The sequence below is a fragment of the Erythrolamprus reginae genome, chromosome Z (genome assembly GCF_031021105.1).
Source record: "Erythrolamprus reginae isolate rEryReg1 chromosome Z, rEryReg1.hap1, whole genome shotgun sequence".
NCBI classification, from domain to species: domain Eukaryota; kingdom Metazoa; phylum Chordata; class Lepidosauria; order Squamata; family Dipsadidae; genus Erythrolamprus; species Erythrolamprus reginae.
In genome coordinates this window covers 78828578-78846668 of record NC_091963.1, presented here as the reverse complement: position 1 = coordinate 78846668, position 18091 = coordinate 78828578, and the positions used below count along the sequence as shown (strand labels likewise).

At 42.5% G+C, this 18091-nt stretch overlaps 1 protein-coding gene across 1 annotated transcript in view; it reads left to right on the top strand.

Moving 5' to 3' along the window:
- The window catches only part of LARS2 (leucyl-tRNA synthetase 2, mitochondrial), a 359496-nt gene that overhangs the window by 137826 nt on the left and 203579 nt on the right, over window positions 1–18091 (top strand). Inside the window, exons 8-9 of the mRNA XM_070728261.1 lie at window positions 8121–8228; window positions 15936–16095. Of these exons, the coding sequence (XP_070584362.1) occupies window positions 8121–8228; window positions 15936–16095 (268 nt within the window). The remainder of the gene's footprint in view (window positions 1–8120; window positions 8229–15935; window positions 16096–18091) is intronic.

Genomic DNA, 18091 nt, shown 5'->3' with positions numbered 1-18091 from the left:
GCATCGAGCAGGAGCCAGTTGACAGCTGCGAGCGGGAGCCCCAGGACGGAAGTACCGGCAGCACCCCGCCCAGCTGGAGCTTCTCTGGTGTCGACGGCAAGTGTCCTTTGTGGCCCGGCGGGAGGGCACTGACGATGGGAGCGGGGGGGGGGGCGTAGCAGCCGCAGGCAGTCGCGGGGAGATGGTGGCGGCGAGAGGGAGCGCTCTCTCTCTCTTTCTCTCAGCTGACTGCAAGCGGAAGCCCTGACGGTGGCGGTTGGACGTGCTGCTGGACGTCGTACATGCTGGCGCTGCGGGCCTGGCATATACGGTGTCCAGCAGCACGTCCAGCTGCCGCCGTCAGGGCTCCCGCTTGCAGTCAGCTGAGAGAGAGAAAGAAAGAGAGACATATAAGAGAGGCAGAGAGAGAGAGAAAGAGAGACATAGCAAGAGAGGCAGAGAAAGAGAGACAGAGCAAGAAAGAGAGGCAGAGAAAGAGAGATAGAGAAAGAGAGAGAAAGAGAGACATAGCAAGAGAGGCAGAGAGAGAGAAAAAGAAAGAGAGACATAGCAAGAGAAAAAGAGAGACTTAGCAAGAGAGGCACAGAGAGAGAGAGAGAGAAAGAAAGAGAGACATAGCAAGAGAGACAGAGAGAGAAAGAGAGAAAAAGAAAGAGAGATAGCAAGAGAGGCAAAGAGAAAGAGACATATAGCAAGACAGTGAAAGAGAGAGAGAGCAAGAGAGAGAGAGAAAAGCAAGAAAGAGATAGCAAGAGAGACAGAGAGAGAGAGAGAGCAAGGGAGAGAGAAAGACATAGAGGAAGGGAAGGAGGGAGAGAGAAAGAGAGCAAAAAAGAGAGGAAGAAAGAAAGAAAGAGGGATGGAGAGAGAGAAAGAAGGGAAGGAAGGAAAAGAGAGAAAGAGGGAGAAATAGAGCGAAAGGGAGGAAGAGACAGGGTTTTTTTGTCCAAACTTTTCTTTAGCCCACCCCCCGCCCCGCCCACCCTTTTCAGTGTTCCCCAGGATTTTGAAAATATGAATAATGTGCCGCGGCTCAAAAAAGGTTGGGAAACACTGACTTAGAGACACAAAAAAGATTTGAAGAAGTAAATGAGAACTTTGCTAAAATTAATACTATAATAGAGGGTGTTTAAAAAACAGTAGATAAACAGGAAACTAAAATACAACAGGTTGAAGAGACAACAGAGGCAAATAAATTGAGATTAACTAAAAATGAGGAAGAACTTAAAAGGGTAAATAAAGATCTGGAAGCAGCCATTACTCAGCTAGAGTTTGAAAAAGCTTCCTTTTACTTAAGACTACAGAATGTACCGGAAGAAAAGGGGGAAAACCTATTTGCAACAGTAGTAGAAATTTTTGCAGAGGAACTAAAAATAGATGAGAACGAACTAATTAATCATGTAGATGAGGTGTATCGGGTGCAAACTAACTATGCACGAGGGCACCAGCTCCCCAGAGAGATACACGTCAGATTTACCAAAAAAAACTCTAAGGGACGAAATATATAGAAATACCAGAGGAGTATTATCTTATAAAGGAAAGGATCTGATAGTATTGAAACAGATACCCAAAAGAATTAGAGAAAAAAGGAGGGACTTCCATTATTTTACAAATAAATTAATAAAGAATGAAATACAGTTTAGGTGGTTAGTCCCAGAAGGGGTAACGATAACTTGGAAAGGGAAGAAAATTAATATAGAAACCTTGGACCAAGCAGATAAATTTATCTCAGAACATCTGAAAAAAGAAGGGGAAAGTAGTATCGACTTAGACACAACAAGTCAAGAGGAAGGGGAGATAGAGGAGGAGAAAGTGGACAGACTTAGAAAAGAGAAAGAAGAAAGGACAGGAAACCATATAGAATTAAGAAGTAGCAAAAGAGCAAAATAGTAACATAGAATGGACAAAGAAATCAAATTATTTTCGGTGAACATCAATGGGTTGAACTCTCCTCAAAAAAGAGGACAGGTATATGCAAAATTAATAAAGCAAAATATAGATATTGTATGCCTTCAAGAAGTTCGTATAAAAAAAAAGGATAAAAAGATATTGGAAAACCCAAAATTGGGGAAATTATTTACATCTCTGGCTAAAGAAAAAAAAAGAGGAATTGCGGTATATGTTAAAAGCTGGTTAAACCCCATAATAATTGACAGCGATGAAGAGGGTAGAATACTTGTTATAGAAATCGAGATTAAACGAAAGAAAACAACTCTAATTGTGATATATGCTCCTAACAAAGATCAAAAAATCTTTTATAAAAAATTGTATCAAAAAATAATAAAAATTGAAATAGGAAATATCTGTGTCGTTGGGGACTTTAATGTAATAATAGACCATGATAAAGACTATAGGGGAAAGGAGAAGAATAAAAAGAAAAAGGAACTACCAGATGAACTTAAGGATATCATAGAAGAATTTAAATTAAAGGATATATGGAGGGAAAGACATAAAGATGAATACAAATACACTTATTATTCAAACCTCCACAAATCATGGTCTAGACTGGATATGGTATGGGTAAATATAGAGCTCCAAAAAGAAATAACATCAGCAGAAATTGAACCCAATTTCTGGGCAGACCATAACCCAGTAAGTATTACAATTAAAGGGAACCAGATGAAAAAGAATAGATGGACAATGGACATGAAAATTATACAAGAAAATAAATATAAAGAATATGCTAATAAAGAATTAGACATATTCTTAGAAAAAAATTGGAATACAGATACAACGACACAAAACATATGGGATACAACAAAAGCCTTTGTTAGAGGGATAACAATAGCATACACAAGTAAAAAAAACAAAAATAAAAATAAACAAATGAGAGAAAACCAAAAAGAACTAGAACAGATAGAAGCCGAGTGGATAAAAGACCCAAAAAAGGTGGAATTAAAAGAAAAAAGAGAATTGATTAAACATAAGATAAATTTGACAGTGCAGGAGGAAATAGCCCAAAAAATGAGATCAGTAAAACAGAACTATTTTGAACATGCAAACAAGCCAGGGAGGTGGCTAGCATGCAAAATTAAAAAACAAACTGAAAAGAAATACATTCAACAACTAGAAAACGAAAGAGGAGAAAAACAGGTTGACATAGAAGGAAAAAGAAGATAATTCAAAACTACTTTCAACAGCTATATGGGAAAGATGAAATAAAAAAAGAAGAGATAGATTTGTATTTAAACAAGGCCGAAATACCGCAAATATCTGAGACTAACATAGACAAGATGGACAAAGATATAATGATGATAGAATTAGAAATAGCAATCAAAAAAACAAAACAATAATAAAACACCGGGAGTAGACGGAATACCAGCTGAATTCTATAAACAAATGTATGATCCACTCAAAAAATTAATGTTGGAAATGCTAAATGAGGTACAAAATAAAGGAAAAATGCCGGAATCATGGAAAGAGGGATTGCCGTATTTTTCGCTCTATAAGATGCACCTGCTGATAAGACGCACCTAGATTTTAGAGGAGGAAAATAGAAAAAAAATATTTTGAGCCAAAAAGTGGGCTAAAATATTTATTACAATAACAGCGCATTTGAAAAACGCTTTCCCAGGCAGCCGGCTTGCTGGCTGGGGAAGCAAGCGATCCGGGACTGTGTGGCTTTGCGCCGTGAGGACAACAACGGCACCCCACCACCCGTTCCTGCAGATGCGCTGCCTTGCGCCTCGTTTCCTCTTCCCGCCGCCGCATTCGGAGCCCGACAGGGGGAAAGAGAAGAATGGAGAGAGAGCCGCGCGCCGGAGGCGGACGCCGCTGCCGCCTCAACAGCAGCCACGGGAGGGAGGTCGTTGGAGCTGCCCCCGGATTTTCCACAAGCCCAATGCCGCCAGCCCACATGCCCGCCTCTCCCCGCGGCGGCGGCGGCGGTAGTGCTGCCCAGCGCTCCGGCATTGTCCGGGCTTCTCACTGCCGCCTCAACAGCAGCCATGGGAGGGGAGTCGCTGGAGCTGCCCCCGGACTTTCCACCAAGCCCAATGCCGCCAGCTCACATGCCCGCCTCTCCCCGCGGCGGCGGTGGTGGCGGCGGTAGTGCTGCCCAGCGCTCCGGCGTTGTCCGGGCTTCTCCCGCCACGCGCAGCCCAGCAGCTCACTTCGGCTGGCGGCGGCGGATGAAGGCGAATGCGGCTTGGAAGCTGGCTGCTGGGATATCGCCGCCCCCCCTCTGCTCCAGCGCCTCCCCCCACTGCCTGCATCTTCGCTCCATAAGACGGGGCTGATTTTTCATCCTACTTTGGGAGGAAAAAAACTGCATCTTATGGAGCGAAAAATACAGTAATAACCCTAATACCAAAAGACCCAAAACAAAGACACTTAATAAAACAATACAGACCGATAGCACTACTAAATTCTGATTATAAAATTTTTACATCGATATTAGCAGAAAGACTCAAAACAATAATTAATGAAATAATACATTCGGATCAAAATGGTTTTCTACCAAATAGAAATATTAAAAATAATTTGAGAAACATAATAAACATACTAGAATATTATGAAACAAACCCGGGAAAGAATTTGGCCTTGATTTTTTTAGACGCCAAGAAAGCGTTCGATAATCTAAATTGGGATTTCTTTATCAATCAATTAATTAGAATGAAATTTAAAGAAAAATTCATAAGAGCTATCCGGACAATATATTCTACACAATCAGCAAGAGTTAATATAAATGGACAATTAACAGAGAACATAAAAATTGAAAAAGGAGTAAGACAGGGATGCCCTTTATCCCCCTTAATATTTATACTAGCTATAGAGATTTTATTAATACAGATAAGATTAAACAAAGACATCAAAGGGTTGAAAATAAAGGGACAAGAATTTAAGATTCAAGCATTTGCTGACGATCTTGTATTTAATATAGAAGATCCTACCGAATCCGGTGAAAATTTATTAAATGAGGTCACTAAATTTGGCAAAGTAGCAGGATTAAAAATCAACAAGCAGAAAACTAAAATATTGACAAAAAATTTAACAAATAAAGAAAAACAAACATTAGAAGATAAATTAGGATTACAAATCGTAAAAAGAGTTAAATATCTGGGAATAAAACTTTCACCAAGGGCTACCACAATAAAAGAAGATGTTATATAGTCTTAATGAAAGAAATACAAACAAAACTGGAAAAATGGAATAAATTACCTATTTCACTTATTGGAAGAATATCAACATTTCTATCATTTCTATGAAAGAAGAAACCTAGTTCCTTCTCTATTATTTTAGTATATTCTTCTTCCTTGATAATTATTTGATTTAACGTCCATCTTTGCTTGATTTTCCTACTCAAATCTCTCCATTTTAAACATAGGTGATTATGGTCAGCCCAGGCATTTGGTAGAATTTTAATATCTATTAATTCATTTATAAAATCCATATTTGTCCAGGCCATATCTATTGGTGACCATGATCTTTGTGGGAAGGAAAAAAAATTGCTTATTGTCTGTATTATGATAATGCCAAACACCTCATAAATTAAATTCGGTTTTCAATTGTTCATATGTTGCAGATAGTTGCTTCCTTGTTTTGGTGTTAGTAGTACCCTTGTAATCTTTTTTTCCTATCATTAATCACATTAAAATCCCCAATTATTAATAGGTTTTCCGATAATTCTTCCATGGAGACCATTAAAGGCTCAGGAACTCTTTGTAGGTGTTATGGTTTAATTAGCTGATTAGAGTGGGACACTTTGAGACACTTTCTGAGATTGTGGATTTGGCGTTTTCATGAGCCGTACTCCATAATCTTCACATTTATGACAAATCACAGCTTGAACTATCTTGCTTTGTATGTAATGAGTCTCATATATTAGTTTCACCTTTTAAGTTGTAAAACTGAAATAAATAAACTATTGCACCATATTCTAATTTTTCAGGTTTCACTTGTGTGTGTGTGTATATATACATGGCATATTAGAATTATTATAAGCATTAGAATAATATGCAGTATATGCTTTATATTTTTCAAAGTCCTAGTAGCTGCTTATTATTATTATTAATAATAATAATAATAATAATAATAATAATAATAATAATAATTTATTGGATTTGTATGCCGCCCCTCTCCATAGACTCGGGGCAGCTAACAACAATAATAAAAACAACATGTACAATCTAATAGTAAAAACAACTAAAAACCCCTATTATAAAACCAAACATACACACAAACATACCATGCATAACTTGTAATGGCCTAGGGGGAAGGGCTATCTCAACTCCCCCATGCCTGGTGGTATAAATGAGTCTTGAGTAGTTTACGAAAAACAGGGAGGGTGGGGGCAGTTCTAATCTCCGGGGGGAGTTGGTTCCAGAGGGCTGGGGCCGCCACAAAGGAGGCTCTTCCCCTGGGGCCCGCCAAACGACATTGTTTAGTCGACGGGACCCAGAGAAGGCCAACTCTGTGGGACCTTATCGGCCGCTGGGATTCATGCAGTAGTAGGCGGTTCCTAAGAGAGCTAGATTCTCACATAATTTTATTACAGATTTATTGAAAGGAGAAAAGGGATTAGATTATAACAGTCTTAAAAAGAAGATATGTTGATTTGGGGATCTTTATTTTATTTGTCAAGTGTGTACAGTGGTACCTCGAGATAAGAGTTTAATTCGTTCCGGACCTGCGCTCTTAAGTCGAGCAGCTCTTATCTCGAACGACTTTTCCCCATAGGAATTAATGTAAATAATTTTAATTGGTTCCAGCCCTCAAAAAACTCACAAAGTTAGTCTAAATTATGCAAAAATACATGTTTTTAATGAAGAAATGTACATGTACATATACATATAAATGAATAATGAAGTTTCTTTCACTTAACTTGTAAACTTTCTTAAAGTTTTAAATTTACATATCTTCAACTTCTCTGCCACCGAATCCTGTAGGACAGAGGTCCCCAACCCTTTTTGCACCAGGGACCGGCTTTAAGCGATCAAGAGAGGAATGGGTGAATGAATGGACAGAGGGTGGGAAGGAAGGAAGGAAAGAGGGAAGGGACAGGAACAGAGGAAGGAAGCAAGGAAACTTATGAAATGGGAGAGTAAGAGAGGAATGAGTGAAGGGAGGGAGGGAAGAAGGTGGGAAGGAGAAAGAAAAGAAGAAATAGAGGAAGGGAAGGTAAAAGAGAGAAAGAAAAAGAGCAAGCAAGCAAGCAAGCAAGCAAGCAAGCAAGAAAGAAAGAAAGAAAGAAAGAAAGAAAGAAAGGGGGAAGGGACAGGATCAGAGGAAGGAAGCAAGGAAACTTATGAAAGGGGAGAGTAAGAGAGGAATGAGTGAAGGGAGGGAGGGAGGGAGGGAAGAAGGTGGGAAGGAGAAAGAAAAGAAGAAATAGAGGAAGGGAAGGTAAAAGAGAGAAAGAAAAAGAGCAAGAAAAAGAAAGCAATAATAATAATAATAATAATAATAATAATAATAATAATAATTCCCAGAATTCCTCCACCAATCATGCTACTTTAGGAATGGGAATTGAAGTCTATAAGCCTTAATCTTGCCAGGTTTGAAGACCCTTGCACTTCTAACGCTTAACTCAGGGATCTTCAAACTTGACGGTTTTAAAGATTAGTGGACTTCAACCCTCAGAATTCCAAAACAAGGATTCTGGCGCCACCTAGTGGACGCTCGGCTCGTATCCCGAATTTGAGCTCGTAACTTGAACAGAAATGTCTCTTCCTTCCTAGCTCGTATCTGGAAATGCTCGTATGTAGAGCAGCTCGTATCTTGAGGTACCACTGTATTGGTAATATACATAGATATCGTATATATTTATAAGACTGGTACTGATAAGGGAAAATCTTATTTATCATTAGGATGAGTATTCCTTGATCTTCTTACTAACTATCCACTGGTAAAGTAGAGAGATCCATCTCCCTGATAAAGAGGTGCAGATAGCTTTTTTCCAAGCTCTGGAAGCTCTTAATGACCTACTCTTGAAATTAATGTTAAATTCTATGTAGTATTTTATATATAATAGAAGGTATTTAAATTCAAGGAAGAATACTTTCTGTAAATGCTAATTATGTATTTTTCATAAGTATTTTAGATACGTAGGGACCACATACGATTTGTTCTGTACTTGTTTAATGTTAACAATTTAAAATGTCCTCTTATTGTTATTTCAGGTCCTGCTTGATGGCTTGTCAGATCTCCCCAAATGGTATGGGATAAAGGAAATGCAAGCTAATTGGCTCGGGGATTGCACTGGATGTTTTTTTGAGTTTATGCTAAAAGTAAGTTGTTCCTTGGAAATCATTGAAAAACATTTTCCCCAATAAATTGCAAATGGTGGAAAGCTGTTAGAATTCTTCTGGGAAATATGAATAGAATCTTTTGAAACTGGATTGTATGAAGAGTGATTGAAATGCCTACTGACGTACTTTCTGACAGCAGAAAACAAATAATTCTGATGATGGAGAAGGCTACAGCTGCAGTTATTAAAAACAAATGGGAACTTTCAACATGGAGTCTACATTAGACATGACTCTTACAATATAAACGCATGTATGGCCACCTTAACAAAAACATATTAGTAAAAAATATACAAGTAAAGGCTTTTTAGATAAGGAAGAAATTATGTGAAACCCTAGAAAAAACTTTCAAACTATGTGAATAATTTAATTCATTGAAATGAATGAACAGGACATTCTCCACTGCATTTGGAAGGAGAGTCCAAACATGGGTAGTTTGCCAATCCTATTGGTAGAGACTGAGTTAAAAATTTACATATTAATTGAGCACCGCCCCCTTGCAGTCCCCATGAGCTCAATTTTAAAAACTGAGTCCCAGTGTAGAGACTGCTGAGTTTGCTCTTAAGGTAAAAAAGTAAATTACCTGTTTAATGTTTTCTTCTTTTTGTCTTTTAGATGGTTGAAGACGGCTTGGATGGGGTCTCTGCCCTTCGCGGGCACCGCCCCCGACAGCTACTCCTCAGGGGTCCTTTTCCCTCCAAGGGAATTGCCCCGAAGAGGAGCACCTCAGCCTGGGGTCCCTGGCCTCTGAGGCCAAACTAGGGCTGCAAGCCGAAGGTGGGGGGGGTCTGCCCCTCCCACTGGGAGGCTCGAAGACGCTCCCAGGATTTGTAGTTGCCTCGATCAGACGAAGCAGCGCCTCTCAGTTGTTAGGCGGCCGCTGGACGCGCCACCGCCGCCGCCACAGCCGCCGCAACAACCATCGGGTCGGCATTGAGGCGAGCCGAGGGCAGAGCCCTCGGAAAGACCATCGGGCAGCATAACGGCGGTGAGATGGGAGGAACGGAGCAGCGGCAAGCCCTGAGGCCGCGGACCGGCACGGGCGCCGCCATTTTAAGAGGCCGACTCTGTGGGCGCTTAAGATCACTCCGGAAGGTGCAGAAGCGCCAATTCCGGCAGCTGATGGGCGCGAAAGGGCTTTTAGGCCCTAGTGCGCCTGCGCAAGATACAAGGAGGGCTCGAGCGCCATTTTTGGCAGACTGACGAAGCAAACTGTAGGCTTTCTATTCTGCCGGAGGCTCTGCTAGATCACCAGAGACAATTAATACAGAAGTAACTGTGAGTACAATGGAAGAACATCCCCAGAGTGACAAGGCCGGCTCCCCCATGCTAAAAGACAAAAGGAAGGGGAAGGCCAAGGAGAAAGCAAAGGCCTCACATTCCTCTGCTTCTACCTCCTCACTGAAGGAAGATGAGAAGCGCATTAAAGCCCTGGAACAGAAGTTGGAAGCGGCCCTCCACACTTCTCCTGCAGTGTTGCCCCTGACCCAAAAGCAACCAACAACCCCTGACCCAATGATCCCCAATCAACCTTTGGGGCTACAGGGATCATTACTGAAGGGGACTGGTCACTCAGTGCGAAGCCTACAGGGGCCTTCAGCTACATTTACCCCTACGGCTGCTGGACTAAGGGCTCCGTCTGGCACATGGCACCACATGCTGCCTGACCTACAAGACATTATCTCCAATGCATACTCACAGGGAATAGCAGCGGGGGTGCAACAGCGTGCCCGACAACCCCAACAAACGCAGGCAAGGAACCTCTGGTCGGTACCGTCCCCTTCGGGCTTGGGATCCTTGACAGAGGAACCAGCTCCATTTGATGACAGCGATAGAGAATATGACCTATTGGAGGACAAAACAGCTCCAGGACAGCCACCAGCTGTGGGTCTGTTTAAACCAGCGCTTTTCAGGACTTTGCTTTACAAGGCCAAACAAGTGATGGACTTACCCGGTACATCTAAGACACCCGATGCCATGGATACAGGCAAGACATCAGCTACTCTGCTCAAGGAGCCTCAGCCCAAATCCGACCATATTCCATCGTCAGAGATCTTCATAGAAGGAGTCAAGCATCCTTGGCAGCAGCCTGCAGGAGCACAAGGCCTTTCAAACCTTGAGAGGAAATTTTACACCTTTGATAAGGAGGTGGAGAAACTTCTCAAGTTCCCACCCATTGACCAGCCGGTGGTTATGCTTGTCTCCAGCGCTCTAGTGCCTTCGGAAACAGGTGACAGCCTAAAACCGGAGGATAGGAAAGCGGAGATGTTATTGCGAAAAGCACACCAGATGTCCAGCTGGGGGTTCAGAGCAGCTGCCGCAGCGTCATTCCTTAATAGGCCATCAATAATGTGGATACAAGAGATGCAATCTTGACTAGGACCTGAGGATGGCCGCCTTCGCCAGGACCTGAGCAAACTGCTGGCAGCGGCGGAATTCTCCACGGACGCCACTCTCCACGGGGCAAAGTTCTCAACCAGGAGCATGGCGACTGCGTTGTCCTCGCGTCGCCTCCTGTGGTTAAGGAACTGGCAGGCGGACTTAAAATCGAAGTGGCGGTTGGCCTCGGGCCCCTTTCAGGGCTCCATGCTTTTTGGGGATATACTGGAAAAGGTCCTCATAGAGGATAGGGACAAAAGAAAAGTGCTCCCCAAAGCCAATAGATGGCAGGACCACAGGTCCACTCCATACACAAGACGCCAACACTTTTGCTGGAAACCCTCCTCGGGAAATGGCAGAAGCAAAGATCATTTTCACAAGGTCAGTATAACCAACCATCCTTCAGAAGTGATCGAGGATCGTTCCAGGACAGGTCAAGGAGCTGCCAACAATCGAGACGGACCTTTCGGGGTAACAGCCAGAGAGGCTTTTGACGCACCAAATGACTCTGCCACTCTACAGCCTATAGGAGGGAAGCTCCAACACTTCAGTACCTCCTGGCAACTCACATCCTCCGACAAATGGGCATTGGCCACCATTTCGCGAGGACTCAGGTAGGAGTTTATCCATCCACCTCCCAATCGTTTTCTGAACTGTCCAATAATACGAGATTCACAAAAGAGACTGCAATTATGCAGGAAATTACACACTTGCTAGACATTCAGGCCATAGAACAGGTACCCTGTCAGGAGGAGGGCAAGGGGTTTTATTCGGTGATCTTCATCGTCCCCAAGGCCTCAGGAGGATGCCGATTAATCCTCAATCTAAAGTAGCTGAACATCTTCATACGATACAGGAGGTTCAGAATGCACTCCCTACAAACAATCCTAACATCGATCTGATCTCGAGACCTTTTAACGTCCATAGATCTAAAGGAAGCCTACCTACATATTCCCATGCATCCGGTGCATCGGAGGTTTCTCCGCTTCCGTTCCGAGGGGAGGCATTACCAGTACAGGGCCATGCCATTTGGCCTTTCATCGGCCCCACGGACCTTTACAAAACTTTTGGACGTTTTAACCGCCAACCTTCGATCTCAATCCGTCCGGTTGATGGCCTACCTGGATGACATAATTATATTGTCCAGGTCCCCATCAACGACTTGACCATGACTATACAAACGCTAGAAGCCCACGGCTTTACCATCAATGTGGAGAAAAGCCAGTTTTCTCCCACTACCAGACTACTGCACCTGGCGTCTATCATAGACACATGGTCAAACACAGTATCGCTTTCTCCAGAAAGGTGGAACAACATACACCAATTGATCTCCAGCCTCCAACATCACAGGTGGGTCCCGTTATCGTTGCTATCCAAGATACTGGGGACCTTGGTGTCGGCCATAGGCATCGTACCTTGGGCCAGGCACCACATCCAGACTCTGCAGTGGTTTTTACTCCCCGCAAAAAGGACCAAGGTGAACCATTCTCACAAGCGGGTCCAGGTACCTCGGAAGGTCAGAGAGTCCTTGAGATGGTGGACAGCTCAAGCAATACACAAGGGCTCTCCCTTCCACATACAAGATCGGGTCATCCTTACCACAGACGCCAGTCTTTTGGGATGGGGCGCCCACATTGGACATCACATGGCCCAAGGACTTTGGTCAACAGAAGACCTATCACCGATCAATATAAACTTTCTCAAACTCAGGGCAGTTTTTCTGGCCCTACAAACATTTTGTCCACTTGTCAGGACAGACATGTATTGGTGTTGACGGACAATGTCGCGACCAGGGCTCACCTGAATCACCAGGGGGGCACGAGGTCGCAGCGTCTCATGGAAGAGACAACCAACCTCTTCGATTGGGCCAAGCTTCACCTAGCGTCCTTGTCAGCAGAGCACATTGCTGGAACCAGCAACACTCAGGTGGATTGGCTGAGCAGGACCACCCTGGATCCATCAGAATGGAGACTGGATCCGACACTTTTTCACCAAATCATCCACAGATTCGGGACTCCATTAGTAGACCTATTTGCGAGCCACCGGAACGCTCAGCTTCCAAGATTTTACACATGCTTCCCAGAGCCGGGGGCAGAAGGGGTCAAAGCTCTTCTATCCCCTTGGCCTCCCGGATTACTATATGCATTCCCTCCAACGAATCTCATACCAAGAGTAGTGGAGAAAATTCTGCGGGAACCGGCGGAAAGGCTGATGGTGGCTCCACATTGGCCACGTCACCCGTGGTTCTCCGACCTGGTGGCACTATCAATGTCCCCTCCGTGGAGAATCCCAAACCAAGTCATCTCTCTCAGCCAGGGGAATCTACAGCACCCAGATCCCCAGTGGCTTCAACTGACCGTATGGCACTTGAGAGGAGCAGACTAAGACACCTCAAATTACCAGGGAAGGTCATCGATACAATGCAGGCTGCACAACGTCCATCAATCTCCAAGCAACATGGACAGCCTTCTGTGAATTTTGTGACAAGCACCGACTGAACCCTAGAGAGGCATCGGTGATTACCGTTTTGGAATTTCTACAAGCAGGGATGGAGCGGGGCTTGGCCCTTAATACCCTAAAAAGACAGGTGGCGGCCCTCTCTACCATGATACAGGTATCAGAGACACGCTTGTTAGCCTATCACTGACAAAACCTCAGTTTGAACCCCTGGGATCCATCTCACTTCGTCTGCTCTCCATCAAAACAACCTTCTTAGTGGCAACAACGTCTGCACGCAGAGTGTCAGAACTATCGGCTCTCTCCATTCGACCAGATCTCTGCATCTTCTATCCGGATAGAGTTGTACTACGACTAGACCCCACTTTTATACCAAAGGTGAATATTACTTTCCACAGGAAACAGGAACTAATACTTCCTGATTTCTACGCATATGGTAGTCATCCTTCGGAGCTATGATGGCACAAAATTGACGTCAGGCGACCGCTGAAGGTTTACATCAAAAGGACTGAGGTGTTCAGAAAGTCTGAAAGATTGTTTATCTCATTTTCACATCATAAGATGGGACTTGGACTGTCCTCTAGATCCATCAGCTGCTGGCTCAGAGACTGTATTACTGAAGCTTACAAAGCAAGTGGCCAGGTCCCACCATTAGGATTAACGGCCCACTCGACTAGGAGTGTGGCCGCGTCAGCTGCTTGGTCAACACAAACGTCCATAGAGGACATTTGCAGAGCTGCAACCTGGGCAGCACCTTCGACATTTATTCGTCATTATAAGTTGGACTCTTTTGCTTCAGTGAAGGCAGCATTTGGTAGATGTGTTCTACGAGTGTGCTCTCCTCCAACGTCCCTGACAAGACCTTCTCCCTCCCATGGGCTTTGAATCTTTGGTATATCCCATGTTGGACTCTCCTTCCAAGTGCAGTGGAGAAGAACCATTGTACCTACCTGAATAGTCTTCTTGATGCACTGGAAGGAGAGTCCAAACCCACCCGGCACTGTTATGGTTCAAGAACACCGGAGTTTGGGTTTAGTTTAGTTTATTTATTTATTTATTTATTTATTAATAGAGTTGAAAGGGACCGTTAGGTCATCGAGTCCAACCCCCTGCCTGAGCAGGAAACTCTACAGCACCCCAGCCAAATGGAAGTCCAATCTCCTCTTGAAGGTGTCCAGAGTTGGGGAGTTCACCACCTCCCCTGGCAGGCAGTTCCATTGGTTGATCGCTCTGACCGTCAGGAAGTTCTTCCTTATTTCCAGGTTGAATCTCTCCTTGGTCAGCTTCCAACCATTGTTCCTCGTCCGGCCCTCTGGTGCCCTGGGGAATAAAGAGACCCCCTCCTCACCGTGGCAACCCCTCAAGTATCTGTAAACTTCTATCATGTCCCCTCTAGACCTTCTTTTTTCTAGGCTGTCCATGCCCAGTTCTCTCAATCTCTCTTCGTAAGTCTTGGTTTCGAGTCCCCTAATCATTTTGGTTGCTCTTTTTTGCACCTTCTCCAGAGTTTCGATGTCTTTTTTGTAGTGAGGTGACCAGAATTGGATGCAGTACTCCAGGTGGGGTCTGACCAGGGCATAGTAGAGTGGTATTAGTACTTCCCTGGTCTTGGAGCGTATTCCTCTGTTGATGCAGCTTAGGATTGAGTTGGCTTTTTTGGCTGCTGCTGCACATTGCTGACTCATGTTTAGTTGATTGTCCACCAAGACTCCAAGATCTCTTTCGCAGTCACTACTGCTGAGTGGGGTATCTCCCAGGCTGTATGTATGTCTAGGGTTCTTTTTGCCGAGGTGGAGGACTCTGCATTTGTCAGTGTTGAACCTCATTTTGTTGGTATGGGCCCACTGTGATAGTCTGTCTAGGTCTTCTTGTACTCTGAGCCTGTCCTCAAGGGTGTTGGCTACCCCCGCCAGCTTGGTGTCATCTGCAAATTTTATTAGTTCCCCTTTTATTCCCTCATCCAGGTCGTTGATGAAGATGTTAAAGAGTACAGGACCCAGGACAGAGCCCTGTGGTACTCCACTGTCTACTTTTTTCCATGTGGATTTGGTGCCGTTGAGGACAACTCGTTGGGTGCGGTTGGTCAGCCAACTGTTTATCCATCTACATGTGTAGTAATCTACTCCATTTTTTTCTAGTTTGTGGATTAAGAGATTGTGGTCGATTTTATCGAAAGCCTTACTGAAGTCCAAGTATATGAGGTCCACTGAGTTGCGTTGGTCAACTGACTTGGTTATGGTGTTGAAAAATGATATGAGATTGGTTTGGCATGATTTGTTTCTGATGAATCCGTGCTGGCTATTGGATATGATCTTGTTTGTTTCTAGGAAGTGGGTAAGTTGTTTTATGGTTGTTGACAATAAAATTTGGTTATCCTCTTACATTGTCTTCGTTTTTAAAACTGAGCTCATGGGGACTGCAAGGGGGCGGTCCTCAGTTAATATGTAAATTTTTAACTCAGTCTCTACCAATAGGATTGGTAAACTACCCATGTTGGACTCTCCTTCCAGTGCATCGAGAAGACCGTTCAGGTAGGTACAACGGTTCTTCTTCTTTTCTCTGTTTAACTTCTAAAATTGAACACAAGCCAAGTTTCATAAAGTAAGTAACTACTGTCCATTTATGGTTCTACCTAATGATCACAAACTATAATTGACCAACTTGGTCATGTTCAAACCATAGTCAATATAAAGAAAACAAAGTTTACCAGTGTATTCATATCAAACGAGAGTATGCTATTTTCAGATGCAAAATATAGTCCTCAAAACACAATGACTGTGTTTCAGATATATCTGCAAAGGAATTACAGTATGTTTTGAATAAATGTTATAATTGTATTTTTTTGTTTGACAGATTAATAACAATCCAACAGGAGAAACAATAGCAGCATATGTCTCAGCACCTGAAGCTATATATGGTTCATCTCATTTGTATATGTTATCTAACCATCGGTTGTTACATGGAAATAGCCTTCTGAAAGAAATCTTCCAGATGGAATTTGTTCAAGGGAAAGGTGATGTACTGTCCATTTTAACATTGCTTGATTGGTCAAACAGAACTGGTCAGTTCACACATATCATATTTTATCATGAGAGGTTGTACCTACCCAAAAATAGGTACAGATTTATATAATCTGAATTATGATGATTATTATAAATCAAGATTATCACAAAACATACTAGAAGCAAATACTACACTATACTGTATAACCTGAATTATGATTGTTATCACTCAAGATTATCAATTATAACTCTTGTATGTGGTTCATTTTCCCCTAAATATTTGTTTCTGCTCCTATTAGTCAAAATATAAAATTTAATTGTCGCGCCGAGTCTACGGAGAGGGGCGGCATACAAATCTAATGAATTGAATTGAATTGAATTAATTGTATTAATCAAGAGTAAAAGAGAGAAGTCATCCCTTTTAAAACAATAGTCATTTTTTGGTAAGCAAAACAGTTAAAACATTAAACAAACAAATACATAGACAACACATGGATTTTTAAGGAATAATATTTTAAAAGTGATATATGGGAATAAAAATGTTTTAGTGTAATACTTAGGAAGATCTCTTTTTGCCTATTAACTTTCATTGTGATCTTATTCATAAAACCTTGGAAAATAAGTAATTCAGGGGGGAAATTAATTGAAGAAGAAAAAATGGAAGATAACTTTGGTATTATTTAAAAGCTAATTAAGTTGAAAAATGCTGATCTCACTTCAAACAAATAACATTTGATCTCCAAAGATGGCTTTATTTGGTTAATAGCAAAACATAACATTCTTCTTTTTTTAAATTTATGCATGTAGAAATACAACCCGAGGCCAGTAAAAATACAAAGAAAGAAGATAGGAGAACGTATCTTATATTTTATACCCTGGTTTACTAATTTATATATTAATATAATATGAACTGAATGGAATGATGGCTTAGCAATTGAGATGCAGGGTTTGTCAGCTGGAAAGTCGACAACCCAGGTTTGAAACCTGAGCACCATGCAATGGGATCCTGTCCTTACCCCAGCTCCTGCCAACCTAGTGTTCAAAAGCATGCAGATGCAAGTAGATAAACAGATACCATTCAGTGAGAAGATAACAGCGTCATGCTAACTACATGACCTTGAAAATGTAGACAGCCTTGGCTCAATGGTTTTGAAACCGGGAACTGGGTTTTAGAGGTTAAGGTGTGGGATAAAACGTAGGTTGCAGTGACCACATATATTTGTGGTTTGATGTAAAAACTGATTGTGAGCAATCCTATACTATAACCAAAGTATTGGATTTCAGAAAAACAAATTTCAATAAAATGGGGGAATATTTAAATAATGAATTAAAGGGCAGGGATAAAACAGCAGGAGCAAGCGCCCAGTGGACTGTATTAGAAAAGGCCATCTTAAAAGCCACTGAACTGTATGTAAGGCAAATAACTAGTGTTGGGCGAACCCATTGAAGTTCAGGTTCGGCGGGTTTGGCCAAACTTGCGGCGGTGTCAACTGAGCTGTTGACTGTCTTGTATTTCACAGCCTTTAAATTAATCAATTATTAATATGGTTGATGTTCTGCCGGCGTGTCCCAACCACCCGTAATTACAGGGTAATTAGTCCAGAAAGGCACACACCACACGATAGAAGGAAAACCAAAAGTCTTTATCAACAGAAAAGCTGAAAAAACTCCCTTTTTAAATGTCAAAGGGATTTTCTGGTACACACAAGGCACAGGTTAAATGCAATCCAATTTCTTACCCAATACTGGGAAATTGAGTCCAAATTCCAAAGTCCAGAAAGTCCACACACAGTCTTGAACAGGGAAACAGCAAAACCACGATCTTGACGAAGTGTGAATCAGATAAACTTCCACTGGGCTAAACCAGCATGCTATTCTTTTTATCTGTAGCACTAACTACAGCAGTCCCACCCAACCACAGGTGGCCTCACTTATCTCCTACACATGCGTGGGTCTGTCATAAGTTCTTGTTCAGAATCCAGGGATGATACGGATGATTGATCTTCT